The 20,426-nt window shown below is 33.0% G+C and overlaps 1 protein-coding gene across 2 annotated transcripts in view; it reads right to left on the bottom strand.

Moving 5' to 3' along the window:
• Positions 1 to 1,034: 1,034 nt before the first annotated feature.
• LOC138708052 (uncharacterized protein KIAA2013 homolog) overlaps positions 1,035 to 20,426 on the bottom strand; it is a 44,571-nt gene continuing 25,179 nt past the window's right edge. For both annotated transcript variants that reach the window (XM_069838174.1, XM_069838175.1), the window contains 6 exons: positions 15,570 to 15,841; positions 14,732 to 14,819; positions 11,598 to 11,737; positions 8,128 to 8,277; positions 7,919 to 8,043; positions 1,035 to 4,535 (listed from right to left, as the gene is read on the bottom strand). In XM_069838174.1, the coding sequence (XP_069694275.1) occupies positions 4,345 to 4,535; positions 7,919 to 8,043; positions 8,128 to 8,277; positions 11,598 to 11,737; positions 14,732 to 14,819; positions 15,570 to 15,841 (966 nt within the window). In that variant the 3' untranslated portion in view covers positions 1,035 to 4,344. The remainder of the gene's footprint in view (positions 4,536 to 7,918; positions 8,044 to 8,127; positions 8,278 to 11,597; positions 11,738 to 14,731; positions 14,820 to 15,569; positions 15,842 to 20,426) is intronic.

The following is a 20,426-nucleotide window of genomic DNA, read 5'->3' as shown; positions in this document are numbered from 1 at the left end:
TTTGTTCTTCAGTATGAAATACACTTGTATGCAAAATTTCATAAATTTATCTAAAAAAAAATGTGTAAGTTATGAGGGAAATAAGTAACAAACTTACTAAAGATGAGAAGTTCTATCCATATTCAAATGATCAAGTCGGTTGACACATTGTCACGTTTAGGCCGTAACTCGTAAGGTATTAGAGATATTAATTTTTTTCACCATGCTATTGAGAAAAGCCCATAAAATATCACGTTTTCAACTTGTGAAGATGTATATGCCCACTTAATTGATTAATGTACTTCAATTATAGGAGTGGTTCCCTATAAAGTATACCTTCCAAATAGCATGCCCTTTATTTGTGATGTATAGCTCACGCAAGAAACAATTACTGAAAACCAATGGTGGCATTTCTGTCTGTTTTGACGTGTGTATGTAGGCACGTCGAGGGGGGGAGATGTGGGAGCAGATGAAAGTACTGTCTCTTCCAAGAAGATGAACAAATGAGGACATTGCTGTGGAAATAAAGAATGTAGCAAGAGAAAAATTCGAAGCTAATTAAACGCGCAACATATGTTTACGAATGAAATAATAATACCGTGCGATACAAGACATGTATTCACATGCAATGGAACAAACTAAAGTTGTAATGTAACAATCACAACGCAAGACTGATTCTATCGATGTCATTTCTCTTCCGACTGTACTCTTGAATATCATTCAAGTTATCTCGTGACCTTTCCTCTTGCCCGCTCTTCCTTATCACAGTGTTTGATTCGCATTCCTTCCGTCGGTAATCTGTACTTGCGAGACCTATAACAATAAATTTCTCTACAATTCTTTCTAGTACATGTGGTATCATTGTAACAAGATTTCACTGTATTCCTCTTTCGAGAAAATTCCTGAGTTCTACTCTAAAACTGTCAAGATTTTTTTTCTTAACAACAAAAGGTTGTTGTCTTTCGAGATTTCTAGTCTTCTCTCTTGGCAGTGGCTTACATGTAACCCACTTCTGAGGTTTCGTACATATTTCTCTAAACACAAAATTACTCAAGTTACATAAGTACACAGTAAGTTTTTATTATCAGTTACATTATTTTTTTTGGATCATACAATTCTGTTGAAGAGTTAACAGTGCCGTTTGACTGTCGGAGAAGATCTGAATAAAACTGTCTTGTTAGTATATTTACACTCTATACAATTTTGTACACATGCAAGAATTGTACAAACTTAGCTTGAAATGCTCCTGGGTGTATGTTATGCCACTCACTACGACTAGGAATGTATACTGGAAGGTTTATTAGAAATTTTCAGGCAGTATATCTTATCAAGTTTCATCTGTTCATTGCGTAATAACATAAATCATGTGTGAAAATAAACTGTTTACAAAGTTATAAAAATTAAACATTAATAAATTATGTCCAACCTGTCAGGCTTTCTAGGATTAAAAATTACACTGTGTTTAGATAACTGTGGAAACTTTTGAAATAGGCAATATCATCATGAAGAAAGTGCAATTATAGACTCAATAGTAACTTCTAAACGAACAAATACAAAACTGAAGAAACAAAACACATTACATTGAAATTAAAATAAGATCTATTTCAGTGCAATATTTCTGCTTTTATAGAAGACTCAGAAAATAATGGCTCATAATTCAAATGAAAGCATTTACGTATATACATACTAGAGTATATCTTTCATTTAAATAAACAATCTAGACCAGTGGTTCTCAACCTTTCAGTGTCTGCGGCCCAGTAAATTCTTTTTCCTCACGCCAACATCATTAATTAAATTATGCTAATTTTCATTGACATATTTCTTCCTGACCACCAAAAACATAAAATTTATAACACTGATCACTGTATTATTAAATTGATTTTAATGATGTTGGTTTGAAAAAGAAAAGGTAATGAGAAGAATGATTACGCACTGTAACTCACTGCAGTAGTCAGCTGAGCAGGGAGAGCAGCAGAACGATGTCAACATATTGGCAAACATTCATCACAATTACACAATCCAAATGTTTTTATGTGTGATGTATGTAATTTTATGTACCTATAATAGTACATTATGCAACGAGCCTATAATGGTAGTAATTAAGACGCGAATACGTTTATGAAACGAGCGCAAGTTTCATAATTTTCATACAAGCGTCTTAATTACCATTATAGGCAAGTTTCATATGACTTTTTATGCTCGACCATATTTCTAACTTGAAATTATTCATAAGTATTCATGTTATTCTTATCTGACTGGGGAGTGGAACTGACCTTGAGCAATATCTCGCAAATTGTGAGATGTGCGCAGACGTGAAAGTATTGATTTTTTCCGAGGAACAAATGTCATTTACCTTGATATAATCTAGAGAGTAAAATGAACATTAGTCTTGATATAACCTTGAAATTGATTTAGACATTGAAAAACGAGATGACAAATTGAATTTATTTGAATATTATTTACAATTAACGCTAATTATTATAGTAACAGAACTTAACCTTCTGTGACAGTATTGGATTTCCAGCCTCCGTGAAGTTTCGCCAGTTATCTTTCGATTCCATATCCGAGAATAATCAATACTTGCGCTTTCATATTGCTACAATGGTGTTTTCTGATTGGTGGAACACCTGAACTTTGATGAATAGGTGTACTTTAATGAGGTCCATTAAAGGGCTGTTACCAGGTGTATAATTACATTTCGGCATGGTCGAGCATAAAGTGTATAAATCTCTCAATTCCCAACACTAGTTCCAACATTGATTAGAATTATGAATTTAAAAATGCAGCACATTCATACAGCAATAATTACAAGTTTTAGAAAAAATTAAACTTGGTGCTTTATTTTATTTGTATTATATCTGAGAATTTTAGTGAGGCTAGTGAGACTTTTGTTGCTGTTTTCTGTCTGTTAGCTTGTTAATTCTGGGATCTCCAAATGGAGACAGTCAGAAAGTTGCAGGCAGTTCCTGTGTTTCGTTTTTAACCCTTTGCAGCATAGTGGTTACTCAGAACAACCACCGTTTTCTTACTTTCTAAATTTTATGGCACAGATATTCCACCAAGGAACCACCTCTTGAGTATACATAGAGGTGCCATCTGTGTTTTGAAATTGTGTGCAGAGTTAAAATGTTGAAAAAAATTGATTGAAACTTTGGTATGATCCAAGATATGAAAAACATAAAAAAAATAATTTGTGCTTTCAAAGGGTTAAGCAAAGTTTTTCCCTTGAAATTATTCTAATAAGAAATCTGATTATTATTTCATGTAATTTTGGATATTCATTTTTCGTTCTTAGCGAGAATTTCGAATTACTCGTAGATTTAAAAGTACTTTCTAGTCCTTTGTCTAATGATAATTCAAGAAGTTGAAATGTTTCTTCATGGGAAAGTGGTCTCTTTGTGTTCAACTAAAGGGTTCACAATCCACATGTTTTATTGCAATTGGCTTGCTGGCAATTTTTATGGCCGATCATAAGCAGCAGCATTCCCTTTCCCGAATGTTGAAAGACTTATAAGTCTGAAGAATTCCCAATCATTCACTGATATTTGCTACACTGATGTAATTTAGTTACATTTTAGAATTCAGGGTTTAGAGACGATCTGGATGTGCGATTTTCGACACATTCATGAAAATTATTCTCCTAAGAATATTAAAAGGTATCCCCTTCACATGCCATGAAGGCACATGGGAGGGCATGGAAGTAGAGCCCCATGTTTTCCGTGACCTCGGCACTAGAATGAGGTGGTGTGGTCGGCACCATGCTCTGACCGCTTTTTACCCCCGGGAAAGACCCGGTTCTCAATTTTGTAGGAGGCTGAGTGAACCTTGGGGCCGTTCTGGAAGTTTGGCAATGAGAAAAATCCCGTCACCACCCGGGATAGAACCCCGGACATTTCCACTATAAAATATTTGTGAAAAAAGCTTAGAAAAGTAAAATGACAAATTTCAGGAGAATATCTGATGGTCTGGTACCAGGCCAGCCAGTGGTTGAGAAACACTGATCTAGACAACATAATCTATTAGAAGCACTTGTTCAGATAATATAAATTAAAGACTTTGGAAGAACACTTAAAATAATGCATATCACATATCATTACACGGTACATCCCAACTTGACGTTCCCTTAATGAATCATCTATAAGCAAATTCGTTCACAAACAGAATGTGAAGTTATAATTTTCATAATTAAAACTTATCATGAACGAAGACTAGCTCTTTCACTAAGTCTATTCAAAATTCAAAGTCTCTTGATAAACACGTTCAACACATAACACGTTTTATTTTCCATTTCATAACCACAACTGCATGTTCAGAAAGTAAAAACTTCTGATGTTGATGGTTAGAATTACACATTCGTGAATCAGGTCAAAGTTTTCCATACCTAGTACGGTATTTATCTTGCTGCTGGCCGCAGTATTCATTATAGATGAGTTTAAATAGGAATAAGTGAAATGTTACAATGAGGAAGCAAATTGAAACCCAGAACAATGTGGGCAGGCCGCCTAGATGATGTCCATGCTTGTGCAATGCAATCACATGATGTTCGTGTGCTGGCGCTAAAACAAGAATGTTGCTGTTACTTCATAATATAGTTACAATAACAAAATTAATTCAAATTTTCTTGCATAAGATCCGAGATATAAAGAAGTTTTTCTCAACTGCATCAAGCTAAAACACTTAAAGTTGAAAATATTAAGAGATATAATCTTAACATACAAATCACAATTGAAGCGATGAGATCAAAAACCATTCAAGTTCACTTCTGACCGAAATTGAGATATTTATACAACCAGCTACTTCGTTTACTTTTCCATCCAGTGAGTTGAAAAACCATTCAATAACGCGATTTTAAATAGTACTGTTTCATGCATTGTGTTTAAGAACCATTCAACTCCACATATCGAAAAGGTTCTTGCTAGGGGTGTTTTGCAGTTGAGCGAGGAAGGAGCTGTTAGTCATTTTGTGACTGTGGTGTGAAAATCGTGTTCCTCTAGTTTTATGTTAAAAAAAACTTCCGTTTACTCATTTACTGTAACATTAATTTAATTTAATAGAGGTACATATAAATGAATTTTGTGGTACTACTATGTAGCATTTATGTTATAATATACAGTAGAATCGCGATTATCCATCACTCTATTAACCGATTGATAGATTATCCGACTGTCTTTTTCTTGCCTCCTCCTTTCTTTTCTCTCTCTCTCCCCCTCGCTTTTTTTTTTTTTTTTTTTTTTGCTACAGAAATATATGAAGTAGGTACTGCACGTTATATTAGCACGTTTTCTCTAGAGAGAGTTATTACAAGCATTTACTTTTACACAGTATGGTCTACTGTTCGAGTTGTACTTCCTAGACCTATAACTTATATATGAATTATTTTTCTGGGGTATGAAAAGAAATTGTGTTGTGCTAAGTATCGAAAAATGTGCAAATCATTGAATGGTTTGGGGAAAGAGAAACTATGGTTCATCTTGCATCGGAATACGAGAGTTACAACTGTGTGCAATTTAATATAAATTAAGGATAAGTGTATAAAGTATGCAAGTCTTCAACACGAGACCTCCACTATTCCTATCTTTCCACATACAGCCATTACAATGAATTTTGTTGCCCCTTAAAAACTCGTTGTTGGCAACCTGACTTAAATTAGTGAACCTCTGATCATCTACCTAGCGTGTTAAATACAAGATCACGAAGAAAAATACTAAAGTGTGTTATTTACCAAATTTAAGAAAATCTTTTATGGTACGGATTATTCCATTTTTTTCGATAAACCATTCAGCCCACCCCCTTGAATGCCATGGATAATAGAGGTTCTTCTGTAGTAACGTGAATTCATGGCGTGTATATATAATTTAGATACACAATGAATGAAAATGGAATTTCAAGTGATGATGGAGAGACTGGTAACAAACGAATCAAACAGCCTTCATCTTGAAAGCTTAATGTAATTAAAAAAAAAAAAACGCTAAAGGGAAAGAGAATATTAATTGCAAAGGGGAACATATTGAGGCACGAAAACAGGGACCAGACTTTATGGGTCGATTTGTAAAACACGGACGAAATCATGGTTCCAAACCTTAGTTTTTAAACTGTGATCAAGGTCTGAATCCTTATGCGATTTCTAAAACAAAATTGAGATGCAGCTTGAGAAGAAACGGAGGTTCGTGGGTTTTATATATGACAATGCAGCTTAGAAACGATTTTTATTCTTGTAAACAGTGGATATTAGAAAGAAATGAACATCGGGATTAATATTTTTATTGAATTGCAGTAAGTCACATTTTTTTCTCAGCTAAGGTATTGTTATATTTACTAATTTGCAGAATATATGTGCGTTTAAAATACTAGCATTACTTAGTATTTAATAGGGAACGGATTTTTAGGTACCAGAATGATATTGCCCAAATAATTTGCACAAATCGAGCATTTATGTTGTAGTTTATCATTTTGTTCATAACTACTACCAACATTAACTAGCTGAAAACCCGGTTCTAAGGAATGAATAACCTAAATATTAACTGGACTAAAATTTCAATTGAAACTAAAATTTAGTATGGTTCTATTTCACATACAATAATACGTGGAAAGCCCTAGTAGTATAAAATTTAAAATGAGAAGACAAAATCACATTTGCATCATATACTTGTAGGCCCACATCATTTTCGAGTATTAAATAAAATGTCCAAAACTACTGTAAAGACTAACAATTAAGTTATATCTTCTTATAGGCATAAAGATATAATTAATATAAAATATTATACAGTATCTTACATCCCTCAAAGCAACAAGTAAGTGCAAAAAAAACTGTCAACCTGCTGCCTCTTGCATTTCATTGCAGATTATTATTTTGCGTTGATTCCTTCGAAAATCGAAATATTCACCTAAAACTATCGTCGTTATATAGTTACAAAGGATTATTCCTGTCTCTCATCACTCTAATCTGGGGATTTAAAATGCGTAGAGATAAATTTTCCTTCAATAATCATCCAGCTGATCTACTGTCACCATCTTTCTTACATGAAGCCGTGATTTTAAACCTACCCCAGCTGTGGTCTCTGCTCCAGACCACAATTTCGAGCCATGGTTCAGAAAAATGAAAAAAAAAAAAAATGAAAAAGACCTCGTTTTATAAATACAAATGTGGCTTAAAGCCATGGCCGGGGTCTAGACCTCATTTTAGAAGTCAACCCTATATGTGGGCACATTCCTAATATGCAACAAAAGGTCAAATGTGTGTCATGCTTCTCGACTTTATACTGGCAAACTGAAAATAAAGCCTGCCAAAGCAGCTGATATAAAGTAGTATTTGAAATGCATTCTTCCAAACCATCAATTCACATCTCCTTTTCATCGTCTGGAAAAATGGCAATGATAGTGACACAGAGAGTTAGGATTCAGAGTAGTGAAACACATTTTAAAAACTTAAAAAAAGTAAATGTACTTCTGTACAGTATTCAATGAATAACATTATTTTTTCTTATTGTCTGGCGTCTGGTAAAGAAAGTGACAAAAAAGTGACAGTGAGACAGAGATCTAGGAAATTGAGCAGTGAAACACATTAAAACCCGAATTTAAAAACTGTAAGTACCGTTTCTATTAATATCATCATCATCATCATCATCATCATCCAGTTGAAACTTAATAAACATGTATGAATATTAGAGCATTTTTGTCAATAATATTATTATTGTAACAAGTATTTTAATGAGTGAGATCAATAACCATTCATTTTCTGCAACTTCAAATAAATTTTTTATATTTCCACAAGCGACACAATTTGGACTTGAATGGCTACTGATCTCATGGCTTCAATTTTAATGTCAACACAAAGTTTTAGTTACTTATGATGATTCCTAAGTATTTATAATAAGATCATCATTACAGAAATGCTGGACATGAAGCCTTGGTAATTCGAGTGTGCTGTAAAAATGCTTACCTTCAACTATTTCCTTTAAGTGTATTGTATGTCTTAATTCTTCCATATGCTGTTTATCATATGTAATATACAATATGGCTGTTACGGGATCAGTTAATTTTACAGGAAACATTTTCTTCTGTGGGCTGAAATCACACAAAACAAATTAAACAAGTATAAAGAGAAAGACACTTTTTTAAGTAAAGAATTTCCCGAAGTATTAATCATACCCGAGGAGTACAGGGTCATCCAAACATCCTCCATCGCAGGCATAATATGATTTATCACTTCTGTCCAATGCTACGTACAGAACAGCTTTGTTATCTTCCTGAACAACCACGCTGATATTGACGTGAGTCAGATTTCCATAATTCAGCCTCCTTCAACAAGATTAAAACAAGTGAAATCATTGAAATATATATATATTTTTTACAGATACAGATTCTGTTATGAATCCCTGAAATTTGGCATTTTTTTTCAGCAGTATATTTGCCAATAATACAGTGCGTATACTAACTGGCTCCAAAGGAAAAGTAGCAAGCAGAACGCGGGGACTCGAGAAGTTGTGTTGGTATTGTACAGGTAGAGTCAATGACCTTAGCTGCATTGAATGATGGAGGGTGAGAGAGAGCGAGAGAGGAGATATAATATTCCTACATTCAAAGCAGGTGCTTCACAGTAGCAACTTCACATCACTGCCGAATCAGATACTGCCGCTTGTTTCACTGCGGAGCCAGTTAGTATACACACTGTATAAAATAAATTTCTTTTCAGTGCAACACAATTTTATTCCTTTATTTAAAATCCAAAGGTTTCAATAATTTTATTCAATATGTATTATGTATAGCTGCTTCATCTAGTGGTGACCCTCATATTTCTGCATATGGTGCCACCACAATATTAATTAGATTTACATTAGTTTCATTTTAATACTGCCGTACGTAATTCTTCTACTTTATTTATACCCTCTTCCCTTATATTTTTCCACCTTTACCCTTATTCCAATCTAATATTCTCCTTCATCAATCATTTGCTAATTTGCCTTACTATTTTCCTCCTAATTCGTCAGTTATATTCCCATCCCTTAACCTTTAAGTCTTATCTACACTCTATTTTATTTCTTGTCCTAATACTATTCTATGCTGTCTACTCTACTATAATTTTGCCTCCCACTTCCTATCATTCCTATTCAGTATCTATATACAGTAGAATTCCTCGTATCCAGCAACTGTGGGACAAAGCCAGTGCCGGATAACTGATTTTGCCAGGTAATTCGAAAATACGTTTCTAGGTTATGTAATGATACATGTACTGCACAAACATTTTTTTTCCATGTTGAAATTTAGTAATTTTCATATAGATATTTAAAAATGAAGTTTTGAAATACATACAATGTTTTAGTACTGAATATGGTAATGTACATTAATCAGTTCATAATTATTGTAATACAGTAATACATAATAGCGTAAAAAATACTAAAAGTTTTGTAACATTATGACAATTTTAAATGTGGTCATGTGAATCCTGTGACGTGAAGAGCAGCGTAGCCAATGTTGCAAATATGAAGACGAAGTAATGCTCAATGATTTGAACGTAAGAATATTTCCTTGCATTTCACGGAAATCCATTGTGCAACAGCAGTGTTTAGCGGTAATAGCCATGATACTATCTATCACTCAAATGAAATTTTTGCATGCTGTAGGAACAGAGAATTTCACACTTTCCTATTTAGACTCATCCAACACCCCTTCAAAACGGGCGAGTTCAAGTGGTAAATTTAAAGATATCGTCTATGCACATTGTTTGCAAGGTCCAAGTGACAGCTTACCGATTCTACCTGATATACTCCAGGGACATAAGGGGTTTTTTTGTTTATGTTTTCACGTGTGAACAATGTAAAGAGTAAACACAATATGCGGCATGTGCAATCCATGAAAACCACTCACATCTTCATCCGACTCTTCCCTTTCGCATAAATGACTATTTTTTTTTTTTGGCCTAGCCAAAAGTGCTGTTGTTTTGGTACTGCTGGTTATTTGTGTGCCGGATACGAGGGACTTTACTGTACTCATTTTACTATCCTCTCTTATCCTCCATCATTCTCTTCTTGCTTACTGTTATACACTTATATTCTTTAGTTCATTGTTCCAATATCTATCTTACTTCACTATTTGCTTTGTATGGAGTGTGGCATTGTATGGGGCAGAAACATGGACATTACGGTGACTTGAAGAGAAGTGAATAGAAGCATTTGAAATGTGGATATGGAGAAAAATGGAACGTGTGAAGTGGACAGACAGAATAAAAAATGAAGTTGTGTTGGAAAGAGTGGATGACGAAAGAATGATACTGAAACTGATCAGGAAGAGAAAAGAAATTGGTTGGGTCACTGGCTGAGAAGAAACTGCCTACTGAAGGATGCACTACAAGAAATGGTGAACGTGAGAAGAGTCTGTGGCAGTAGAAGTTATCAGATGATAGACGATGTTAAGATATATGGATCATATAAGGAGACAAAGAAGAATGCAAAAAAAAATAGGAAAGATTGGAGAAAGCCGGATTTGCAGTGAAAGATATGTCCTTGGGCAGAACACTATGAATGGAATGAATGAATGAATGAATTCAAAGGTATTTGGTCTCTTTTTCTACCTTATTCATAGTCGCAGAAAAATATATAAATTTGTTTATTGATACATAAATTGTGTTCAGTATTCTTGTCTGCAATTTCAGGATATGTATCATATGCAGTATCATGTTTGTTATCTTCAAATGAATTTCATTTAGTGGTTTGGTTTCCTTCACATTTCTTTAGTTTCAGGATAAAACTGAGTTGAAGTGCCATGAAACAATGAGGTACCATAATAAGAGTATTAAAACCAATTCCCATTTCTTTCTTTCTTTTTATGATATTTACCTGGGTAGAGAAAATACAGTATAAAGATATTTATAACCAGCCATAAAGGAAAGCTGATTCCATAAATGTTTCACTGCTCATGACTGAATTTAGCGGATATACATTTAATATGAAAAAAAAAAAAAAATAATAGACCTATTACTGAGGTGACCTTGAAGTAGGCATGGCTGTTTCGACAGATTTTGCTATGATTTTTTTTATGTGTATTGAGATGATCAAGACTTTATAACACTCATTTCACTAAATGCATTATTGCTGCCAATAAGAGGACAAGGAAAGCAAAAAGGGAGCGTTTTCAACATCACTGGAACAAAAACTTAGCCACAGCAGCTATATTCTTAACTAGGAATCTGTAAATTGTATTCGTGATCTCTGCTCCATTTTGCTTTCTAAGTTGTTATCGGGGGCTGTTCTACCTAACTCTTTTTGGCATTATTTCTTCCAAAATTATCAAGAAAAACTGTTCTTGTTTTTTGTAAATTGTTAAGCGCATACATATAAGTCATTATCAATCAGAAAGAGAATATCTTCATAAACATAAGAACACAACATACATCGTGATGTGATAGAAGTGTGTATGTTCATTCTTGGTGTTCACAGTCAGGCAGCATAACACAGTTTATAAAAAAAAGCAAGCAATGCAAAGATTAAGTACTACAATGCATGAACATAAAAGCACTAGCTATTCCTGGATTTGTCTAAGTGTAATAACGGAAATGTCACATGCTGACATATGTGGCAAAATGACTTTCAAAATGTAAGCATATGAAATTTCATAGGATCTACCTGAATAAGTAATCTCTATGAAGATACTTCGGATGAATGTTGAATTCAAGATGCTGGTTGCTGAAACGCAGAGCTCCAAAACTTAAAACCATGGCTTGGACAACACCACTTGCTCCTGCTTTCAGTAAGTTGTGACAACCCTTTAAGTATAAACAAAAAATGATAAATAGGACAATAAAGCAGTACAAAATGCATCGAGATTATAATATATAATTCTACGCTACGAAATTTAACGTGCAAACAGACTACAGTAGAACCTCTATTGTCCGTGGTAATAAAGGGGGTGGACTGAACGGTTAATCGAAAAAATTGGATAATCCATACCATAAAAAATGTTTATAATTTAAGGGGAGAGGATGGTATTTTTTTAAACTTTTTTCCTATTTGGTGTAAAATATTAATTTTTTTGTATGTAGAGAGCTCATAGCTGTAGGAAGTCAACCAAATATAAATATTTTGAAAAAAAAAAATATATATTTGGGGGCCCAAATTTGAAAAAAATATACCCAATGCAGGATTGTACTAAAACCGATATATCTAAACCGTTTTTAAAGATATATTCAAACTTTTTTTGCAATGTATTTGCAAAAGCATGTTCTACAACCTGTCTGTAACAGAATTTTGATATTAGTCCCTACTTTTGTAAAATAAACAATTAAAATTTAATAACAATTTTCTGATTTCCTTTCTTACAAACAAACGGACGTATTTTTAAAATGAAATCAATTAACAAAATTCTGTTACAGAGAAACGTTTCCTAATAGTCTAAAGAATGTGTGTTCTAAATTTCATGCATGTATCTTTAATAGTTCAGAAATTATATCCATTTTTGTCTGGCAATGTAGCAAAAAAATGAAGTTATTGGAAACCGTAAAAGTGGGTGTGTGATTTAAAAATCCATAGCGCAGGAAGTTTAAAAATGACGTCTCAACATCCGATAAGGGCACAAATACCCACAAAATGTTATACAATGCATTCCACACATATCAAAGAGTATTTTAAAGAATTGTTTTTTTTTTAATTTAATTTACCGGAAACAACAATAAAAGTGGGCGAGTGATTTAAAAATCCATAACGCAGGAAGTTTAAAAATGGCGACTCAGCATCCGATAAGGGCATAAATACGCACAAAATGTTATGCTATGCATTCCACACATATCGCAGAGTATTTTAAAGAAATTTTTTTTTTTTTTAATTTACTCATTTTTCACCGAAAAATACCATCCTCTCCCCTTAAGTGCATAAAACACAATTTCGTAATTTCCTCTGTGGTCTTGTGTTAACGTGCTATGTAGTGGATCAGGGTTAATTAAAAGTTCGGTTGTCAACAACGAGTGCTTAAGGGCCAAGGATTGATGTTTGATGATTGTCTGCGGAAAGCTAGGAATACTTGAAGTCCCGTGTTGTAGATTTACGTACTTTATATTTTTATCCTTTTTTTTTTTTTTTTTTTTCAAATTTGCTTACAGTTGTAACGCCAATTTTCTACTCTGAAGCAGCATTAACCACTATTTCTTCTTTCCCAAACTTCTCAATTATTTGTAATTTTCTTGATAATTAACACAGCACGTTTTCTTTGACATCTGTGGAAGACATTTGCATAGAAGTTATACAGTACGTCCACTCGAATAGTAGGAATAAGGACTGAATAAGTCATACACGGGTTTGTGGAAATTATTGGGGTAATGTCTTTGGAAGCAAGTAGTGAGTATTTTACAAGTAATTATGTTTGTTGCCGATAGCAAAGCATTTCTACTACATACTTTGTAGTTAGAGTAAAGGCTTGTAATAATATTCTGTAGAAACATAACTTACAGTACTTCATATTTTTTCTGCAGCAAAAAGAAAACAGGAGCTAGAAAAAAAGTCGGATAATCCGACAATCGGTTAATAGGGTGACGGATATTTGGGGTTCTACTGTACTTTACTACACAGAGGTTGTAAATAAAGAAATAGCAACATTGCTGTACAAATCATACATCAAGACAGATGGCATTAAAGAATAATGGAGCTATTAGCTGTCATCAATTTAATTGGATATATGCATTTTGAGTTCGGTAGAACAAGTCCAGTTATGTGCAGACCCAGAAACAAAATTTGGGTCACCTGAATTCTGTTTCTGGGTTTGTACACGGCCATAAAGTATGTTTATGAGAGGAGAACAATGCTCGTCGATAAAGATCGAAGTAACCCATGGAAAAAATGTAAGAGTATGTTATTGGCCTTCAGGAAGCATTATTGTGAGAGATAGTAACAAGATGGGTCACTGTGTTTTGTGTGGGGGTGAGAATTGACAGAGGATAATCCTCATACAGTCATCCATCCATTTCAAATCAAAATGTAGGCCCTCTCATCTATCGTTTTTCTATAGCTGTCCATTTTTTTTCCGATGGTCTCAAATAAAAACAGTGATCGAAATTTTATTATAATTTGAACATCAGGATTAAAACGCGCTTCTAACAAGATAATGTGAGCTAATATTTCTTGCCATAAATTGAATCATCATGAATGACGAGAGAAAGTTAAGTTTGAAGAATCATATAAAGAATTTGAGGATAACTGAATCAATGTTCCTCAACCCTTTGTAGGCAAAGGGTCAAATTAAAATTAACTAGGTGCAAATGGACTATATAATTCTTTTGAAAGATATTTCAGATTTGTTGTACTTCTATAGAAACCCAATGGCAGCAAAAGTATCTTGCGTCTCACCAGAGGAATGGAGAAATGTTTCAGTCACTAGCATAAGTTCTTTTTAAGTAAAGGAACAATAATTTGTTTTGTTTTGAGTCCTGCCACATGAAAGGGTTTTTTGGGCCACCCAACACCAGAAATTAATGGCAATGTACAGAACCTTATCGGCAATTATACTGCAGACAAGTAATTGTTATTTTCGGAAGAATTCTTCACTTCTTTCTCTTTCTCTCCACTTGTTGCCATTACTTTATTTACAGCCTTTGTATGTTAAAATTCGACAGAATTACAGATGAAAGCACAAAAACTGAGAGCATTTATGAGACTTTTTTTTTACTACAGACATGCAAAAAATTACTGAATTGCATTCAATCACAAGGATCCCTCAATATTTATAAAAAAAAACTACACGACATAAAAAGCCACTGTAACTGTTTACTTACCTGCTTCTCTAAGGTAAGGAGCCACAGTGACACAGCTGTATTTACGTCATCTATTGTTGACAGTTCTCTCCACAAGTTAGCTGCTTGCCTAAAATGGAAAGAAAAGTTGGTAATGAAATAATGTAACATTCTGACTTCTATAAGCATCTTCACCTTTTTATTAACAAGAAACTTAATAAGCAAAGAAAATAGTGAATTAAATTATAATTATTCCCACCTAGGACAATGACAATGACAACAACTATTAGAAATGGATTACTTACGAAGAAGTGGAAGTTTCCTACATTGGAATGTGTTAGAAATGAATTTATTAAGGAAAAATTGAATTCAAAGTAGAATTTAAAGAAAACAGTTATATTAGTCTGAACACCTGAGAATTCTGCAGCAAATATGGCCAGAAAAATTACATGAGTGGAAACTACCATGGAAGAAGGAAAAAATATATATTAAAATAGTGACAGAAGATTCACTGAATCCTTATAATTGCATGAAATGTTTATGCTGTTCGTGACTGTTATTGTGATATTAACATGAGACAAGACACACACATTCCCTTTTCAAGGAATCTTCTTCCTTGAAGAAAGTCGAACCCAGGTCCACCTCATTTGTAGCAAGTAATTTGTGTATTATTTCAAAATGCATAAATTATACACATAATTACTGAAACTACTGTATTTTGTTTGCAAAGATGTAGTAGAGATCTTAATCTTATTTCCAATTATTACATAAAACTATTGAAATCCTTCATATATTTGTATATCAGTTTAGTCAAATGCTGATAAAGCTGCAATCCAATTTATAAATGTTGACTACCCTACAATTATTAACACATACTTACAATGTGTGATAGCCACCAAAGCAACCTTCCGCATAAGACAGGCTATTTGCTAGTTCTGTCTTTTTCTGTTTTGTCGTGGTTTCTTCATGATATGGTGACGACACTTGTGAGAGAATATAATACATTGTGGCATTTATCTTATCACCATTAATAGCATCTGCTGCCTTGGAGTAGCTGATTGTAATGCCTGTACTCCAGAGCTGAGCCCAAACATTCATATGATCTTCCTTGAAATTCCTTCGGTTCACTTTTGCTAGGGCTCTTCTCATGTGCTGAAGTAAAAGAAAACAATTGGAAGAAATTTTAGTTATTAGAGAAAAAAAAATACCTCCAACAGTGAACAATAACATTATTCTTACAGGAGGACTGATATATGTTAATATACACGGTGGGTCAAAAGTCGCTTTCCCCAATATTCGTTCTTAAATTTCATACTTGTACACATACAGATGTCATAACTCGAATAAACGAATAGATGGTATCATAAATGGTGGGTTGACAACCATGTTTGTGCATCAACTGTTTTTCCGATGTCATGTCTTGTTATTGTTGGGTTGGGTCTATGCAGTAACTGCTAGTTTCTTGCAATGAATCGCAAATTAACTACAGAATAACGTGTTTTTGTGCTGCAATGTTGGTGGAAGCACAATAAGAACACAGCAGCAGTGGGGAACTATTAATAATGGAATTCCTCAAGGATCAATATTAGGTCCCCTACTTTTTCTAGTGTTTATAAATGATGTAGGTCATCCCATATTATTTGCAGATGACACAAGTATAGTAATTACAGCCAATAACTCCAACACATTCCAATCTTCAACAGAGGAAATTCTCTTCAAAATATGTGACTGGTTCTCAGTCAATAAATTAGTATTAAATTATAACAAAAGTAACTTAATTCAATTTAAATCATGTCCAAATTCAACGTCGCAAATTTCTAGCGCAATAATTAACAATAGATCCCTATTAGAAACAACAACAACCGAATTTCTTGGCATAAAAATCGATAATGTGTTAAATTGGAAAAATCATATTAAAGAAATTACCCCCAAACTAAATTCAGCTTGTTTTGCTATTAGATCTATACAAAAGATAGTAAATATCAGTACCTTAAAAACAATATACTTTGCATACTTCCACTCGGTAAAGAGTTTTGGAATAATATTCTGGGGAAATTCCACAGATAGTAACAATATATTTCTATTACAAAAAAGAGTAATTAGAATAATAGTAGGTGCCAAATCTAGGGAATCGTGTAGGACTATTTAAAAAAAACTACGAATAATGCCCATGACTTGTCAGTATAGCTTTTCATTAATAACCTTCCTCATGTGTAATCGTGAAAACTTTGTAACTAATTCAACAGTTCATAGCATAAATACATGTCAAAAAAAATGACTTTCATACTCCATCGGCAAGTCTATCGTGCTATCAAAAAGGAGTGCGTTATATGGCAGTAAAAATTTTTAATAGCCTCCCTATCGATATAAAAAATGAAACTCAAAACATAAAATTATTTAGGGCCAAATTAAAGAAGTACCTAATTTCTCAAGCCTTCTATTCTGTAGGTGAATTCAGGACATTCAATAACACTTAATGAAATTGATACTAAAACTTTGTGTTGTACTAGTAGACTATATTGTAAATCTCTTCTGTATATATTTCATCTAGACTGTTACTATAAATTAAGATTTTATAATACTATTAAGTTTTTTGACTTGTTCCATATTCTAGCTGTAAGCATGTATGAATACCATGGAATGTTAATAAATACAATACAATACAATAGCAGACTTTGAGAAAAGATTTCCTGATGTTCAGGATCTGCATCAGCTGTGATAGATAATCGAACAGTCATTTGTGAAAATCGTGAGTTATTTTTGCCATCTGTAAATCAATGTCTAAACGTTGTAAATTGTGTGTGCATCGAGAAACAGAACCTCCATTTTGAACAAAATCTGTAAAGGAATGTGTAGTCAAATGTAAATTGAATGTAATTAAATGTAAGGATTTGGGGAAAGCAACTTTTTAACCCACTCTGCGCGCGCGCGCGCACACACACGCACGCACATCAGTGATGTTTAATGAGCAGTACGTTACTGCCTAGCCCAGGAGTGTCGTACATATGGCCTGCGAACTGTATATTGGATTTTCTTTGTCATTGCTATCATTAATAAAATCTTACTTGAAAGGAAGAGTACAAGTTGTGAACTTTCATGGACATACTTCTAAGCCTTTTATAGTAAATTCTGGTGTGCCTCAAGGTTCCAATCTTGGTCCATTATTGTTTTTATTGTTTGTTAATGACGTTGTAAATTGTGTACAACATTCTAGAATTTTATTATTTGTGGATGATATTAAATTGTATTAAGAATTCAAAACTATATCAGATTGTAAGCTACTTCAAAAAGATATTACAAACTTACATATTTGGATTATCAATAATAAATTGTTATTTAATATTAGTAAGTGTATACATATGACCTTTTCTAGATTGAAAAAATACAATTAAATTTTCATATAAAATAGGGGCAAAAATTTTACCAGCAGAAAATGAACATAAAGATTTAGGTATATTATTTAGGAGTAATTTTACATTTTATAGTCATATTAATAATATTATAAATTTGTCCTATAAAAGTTTAGGTTTTGTTATGAGAAATTCTTTTAAATTTAAAGTCAAAACTATAATAATTTTGTATAATTCCATTGTTCGATCTAAATTAGAGTATGCTGCGGTTATCTGGAACCCAGTTACTAACAAATATATTCTGTTACTAGAAAAAATTCAAAATAAATTTCTAAAATGGTTATATTGCAGACTTTATAATAATTTCCCTACTTATGAGAGTTATGCTACAATGCTTCAACATTTCCATTTTCTAGTTTGCAAATTAGACGAAATTGTCAATCTTTAAGCTTTCTTTATAAAATTATTAACAATAAGTTGGACTGTGTTGGTTTATTTTATTATATAACATTATATACACCTAAGCTTAATACAAAATTTCGAAATTTATTTTACATACCAAGGGCATAAAAATGAATCCCACAAGAATTCCCCAGTTCTCCAAATGTTACAGTTATACAATAAATTACTGTACATCCTCATCCAAATATTGATATTTTGAATATGAATTTCTCTAGATATAGAATTATTTGTCATATTTTACAGAATATTGTTGTTAATTTGAAGCTACTCTCACACCTTATTTCAGTTTCTTTTTCTTTTTTTCTTTCTCTTATTTCTATTTTGTTTCAGTTTTTAATAAGTGTATGTTCCTTTTCCTTGTTTATGTTTCATAAATTAGTTTGTCAGTCTTGAACATTGTAATTGGGCTTTGCCTGTTATTTTAAATAACAAATAAATAAATAAAAAATAAAATAAAATAAAATAAATATGGTCAGCAATGTCATTGTCAAAGACCCTCGACTAAATACGAATTTTCTATTAAATTTGGCCCTAATATAATAAGTTTTTACCTAATGGATTATAGGAAACAAACATAAATAAATAAATCAATCACAGAATAAAATACCTCTTCCTTGGCAGATATTAGTAATTAATTATTCTAATACAGAATAATGCTCGGTTCAAATTAATGAATGAAATCACCTATGTTGTCTTCCATTCTGTCATCAGAGATAGTATGTTTGCTCCTAGGAAAACCGAGACTCCACATCATGTAAACAGTACTTCATTCTGAATCCAGCAAGTGGTAATAACAGACGAATGCAGAAATAGTTTAGTTTGTTTCGTTGAATGTAAGCTATGACGTGTTATGTGCTTAAACCTGTACCGATATGCACAATGTATGAAACGCTCTGCCTCTCAATCTACAGTTACCGTATTGGCTTTAAAATTGCTTCTCTGAGATTAAAAATGAGTCTTACTAAACGTGATGTGAAAAGAAATATTGATAAGGAGTGTAGAGTGTTCACTACATGAGACGCCATTATGTTACTAACTTTGTGAATATTATGACAAATATACCAGTCAAGCTCGTGTGGGCAAAGTGTATGAATTAAAAAAGTGAAATGTCAAAGCAACAGAACGTGTTTAAACAGGCAAATAAAGTCATTGAGTCTGCCATTAGACTATATGTTATATTATCACATAAAATAACATGTGCATAAACACCCTTCACTGAGGAAGAGTTTTTAATAGTGTGTTTGGTTGTTGCTGCAGAATTATGTCCAGAAAAAAAGCAATCACGTTCAAACCTCAGCCTCTGAAGAAATACAGTTGCTGAGTGCATCAGTGATATTTCAGGAAATTTAAAAGAGCAACTAATGAAACTTCCAGCCATTTTACTGCATTTTCTATAGCAGGCAACGAGAGTGCTGACATATAAGACGTTGCACAGCTAGGTAATGTTTATTCGAAATGAGGACAAAGACTTGACCGTAACTTCTCCAATTATTTCATTCCAAGTATATATATTGAAACTCTGATAATACACACTTGTTTGTTATGCTATTCCGCATTATATGCTCTTTTTGTCCGGTCCCTTGACATCCCCATATGAAACCATGTAAAATCCACCGCTTAATTTGCTCATCACCCCATTTAATACACTCTTTCATCTGCTGAAAATTCTAAAATATCGTGCTTCAAAAAATACTGAGAAAATTTTCCTGGACTTATACATTTACCGCTAGCGCCGACATAAATACATAAATGTCAGTATTAAATTTAATCCTTAAATTTCTTCAACTAATGTTTATGCTGATTCATACCGTTGTGTTAAAATTAAAAAAATCTAAAAATGACCCACTCTCGCTAATACACTGTCCTGTTTAATATGCTATTTTATACAGTCCCTTGAAGAGCATCTTACCAAGGTTTCACTGTAT

This window comes from Periplaneta americana, chromosome 10, assembly GCF_040183065.1.
Source record: "Periplaneta americana isolate PAMFEO1 chromosome 10, P.americana_PAMFEO1_priV1, whole genome shotgun sequence".
Lineage (NCBI taxonomy): Eukaryota > Metazoa > Arthropoda > Insecta > Blattodea > Blattidae > Periplaneta > Periplaneta americana.
Note: the sequence above shows the minus strand (reverse complement) of the source record. Positions and strands in the feature narration are given on the sequence as shown.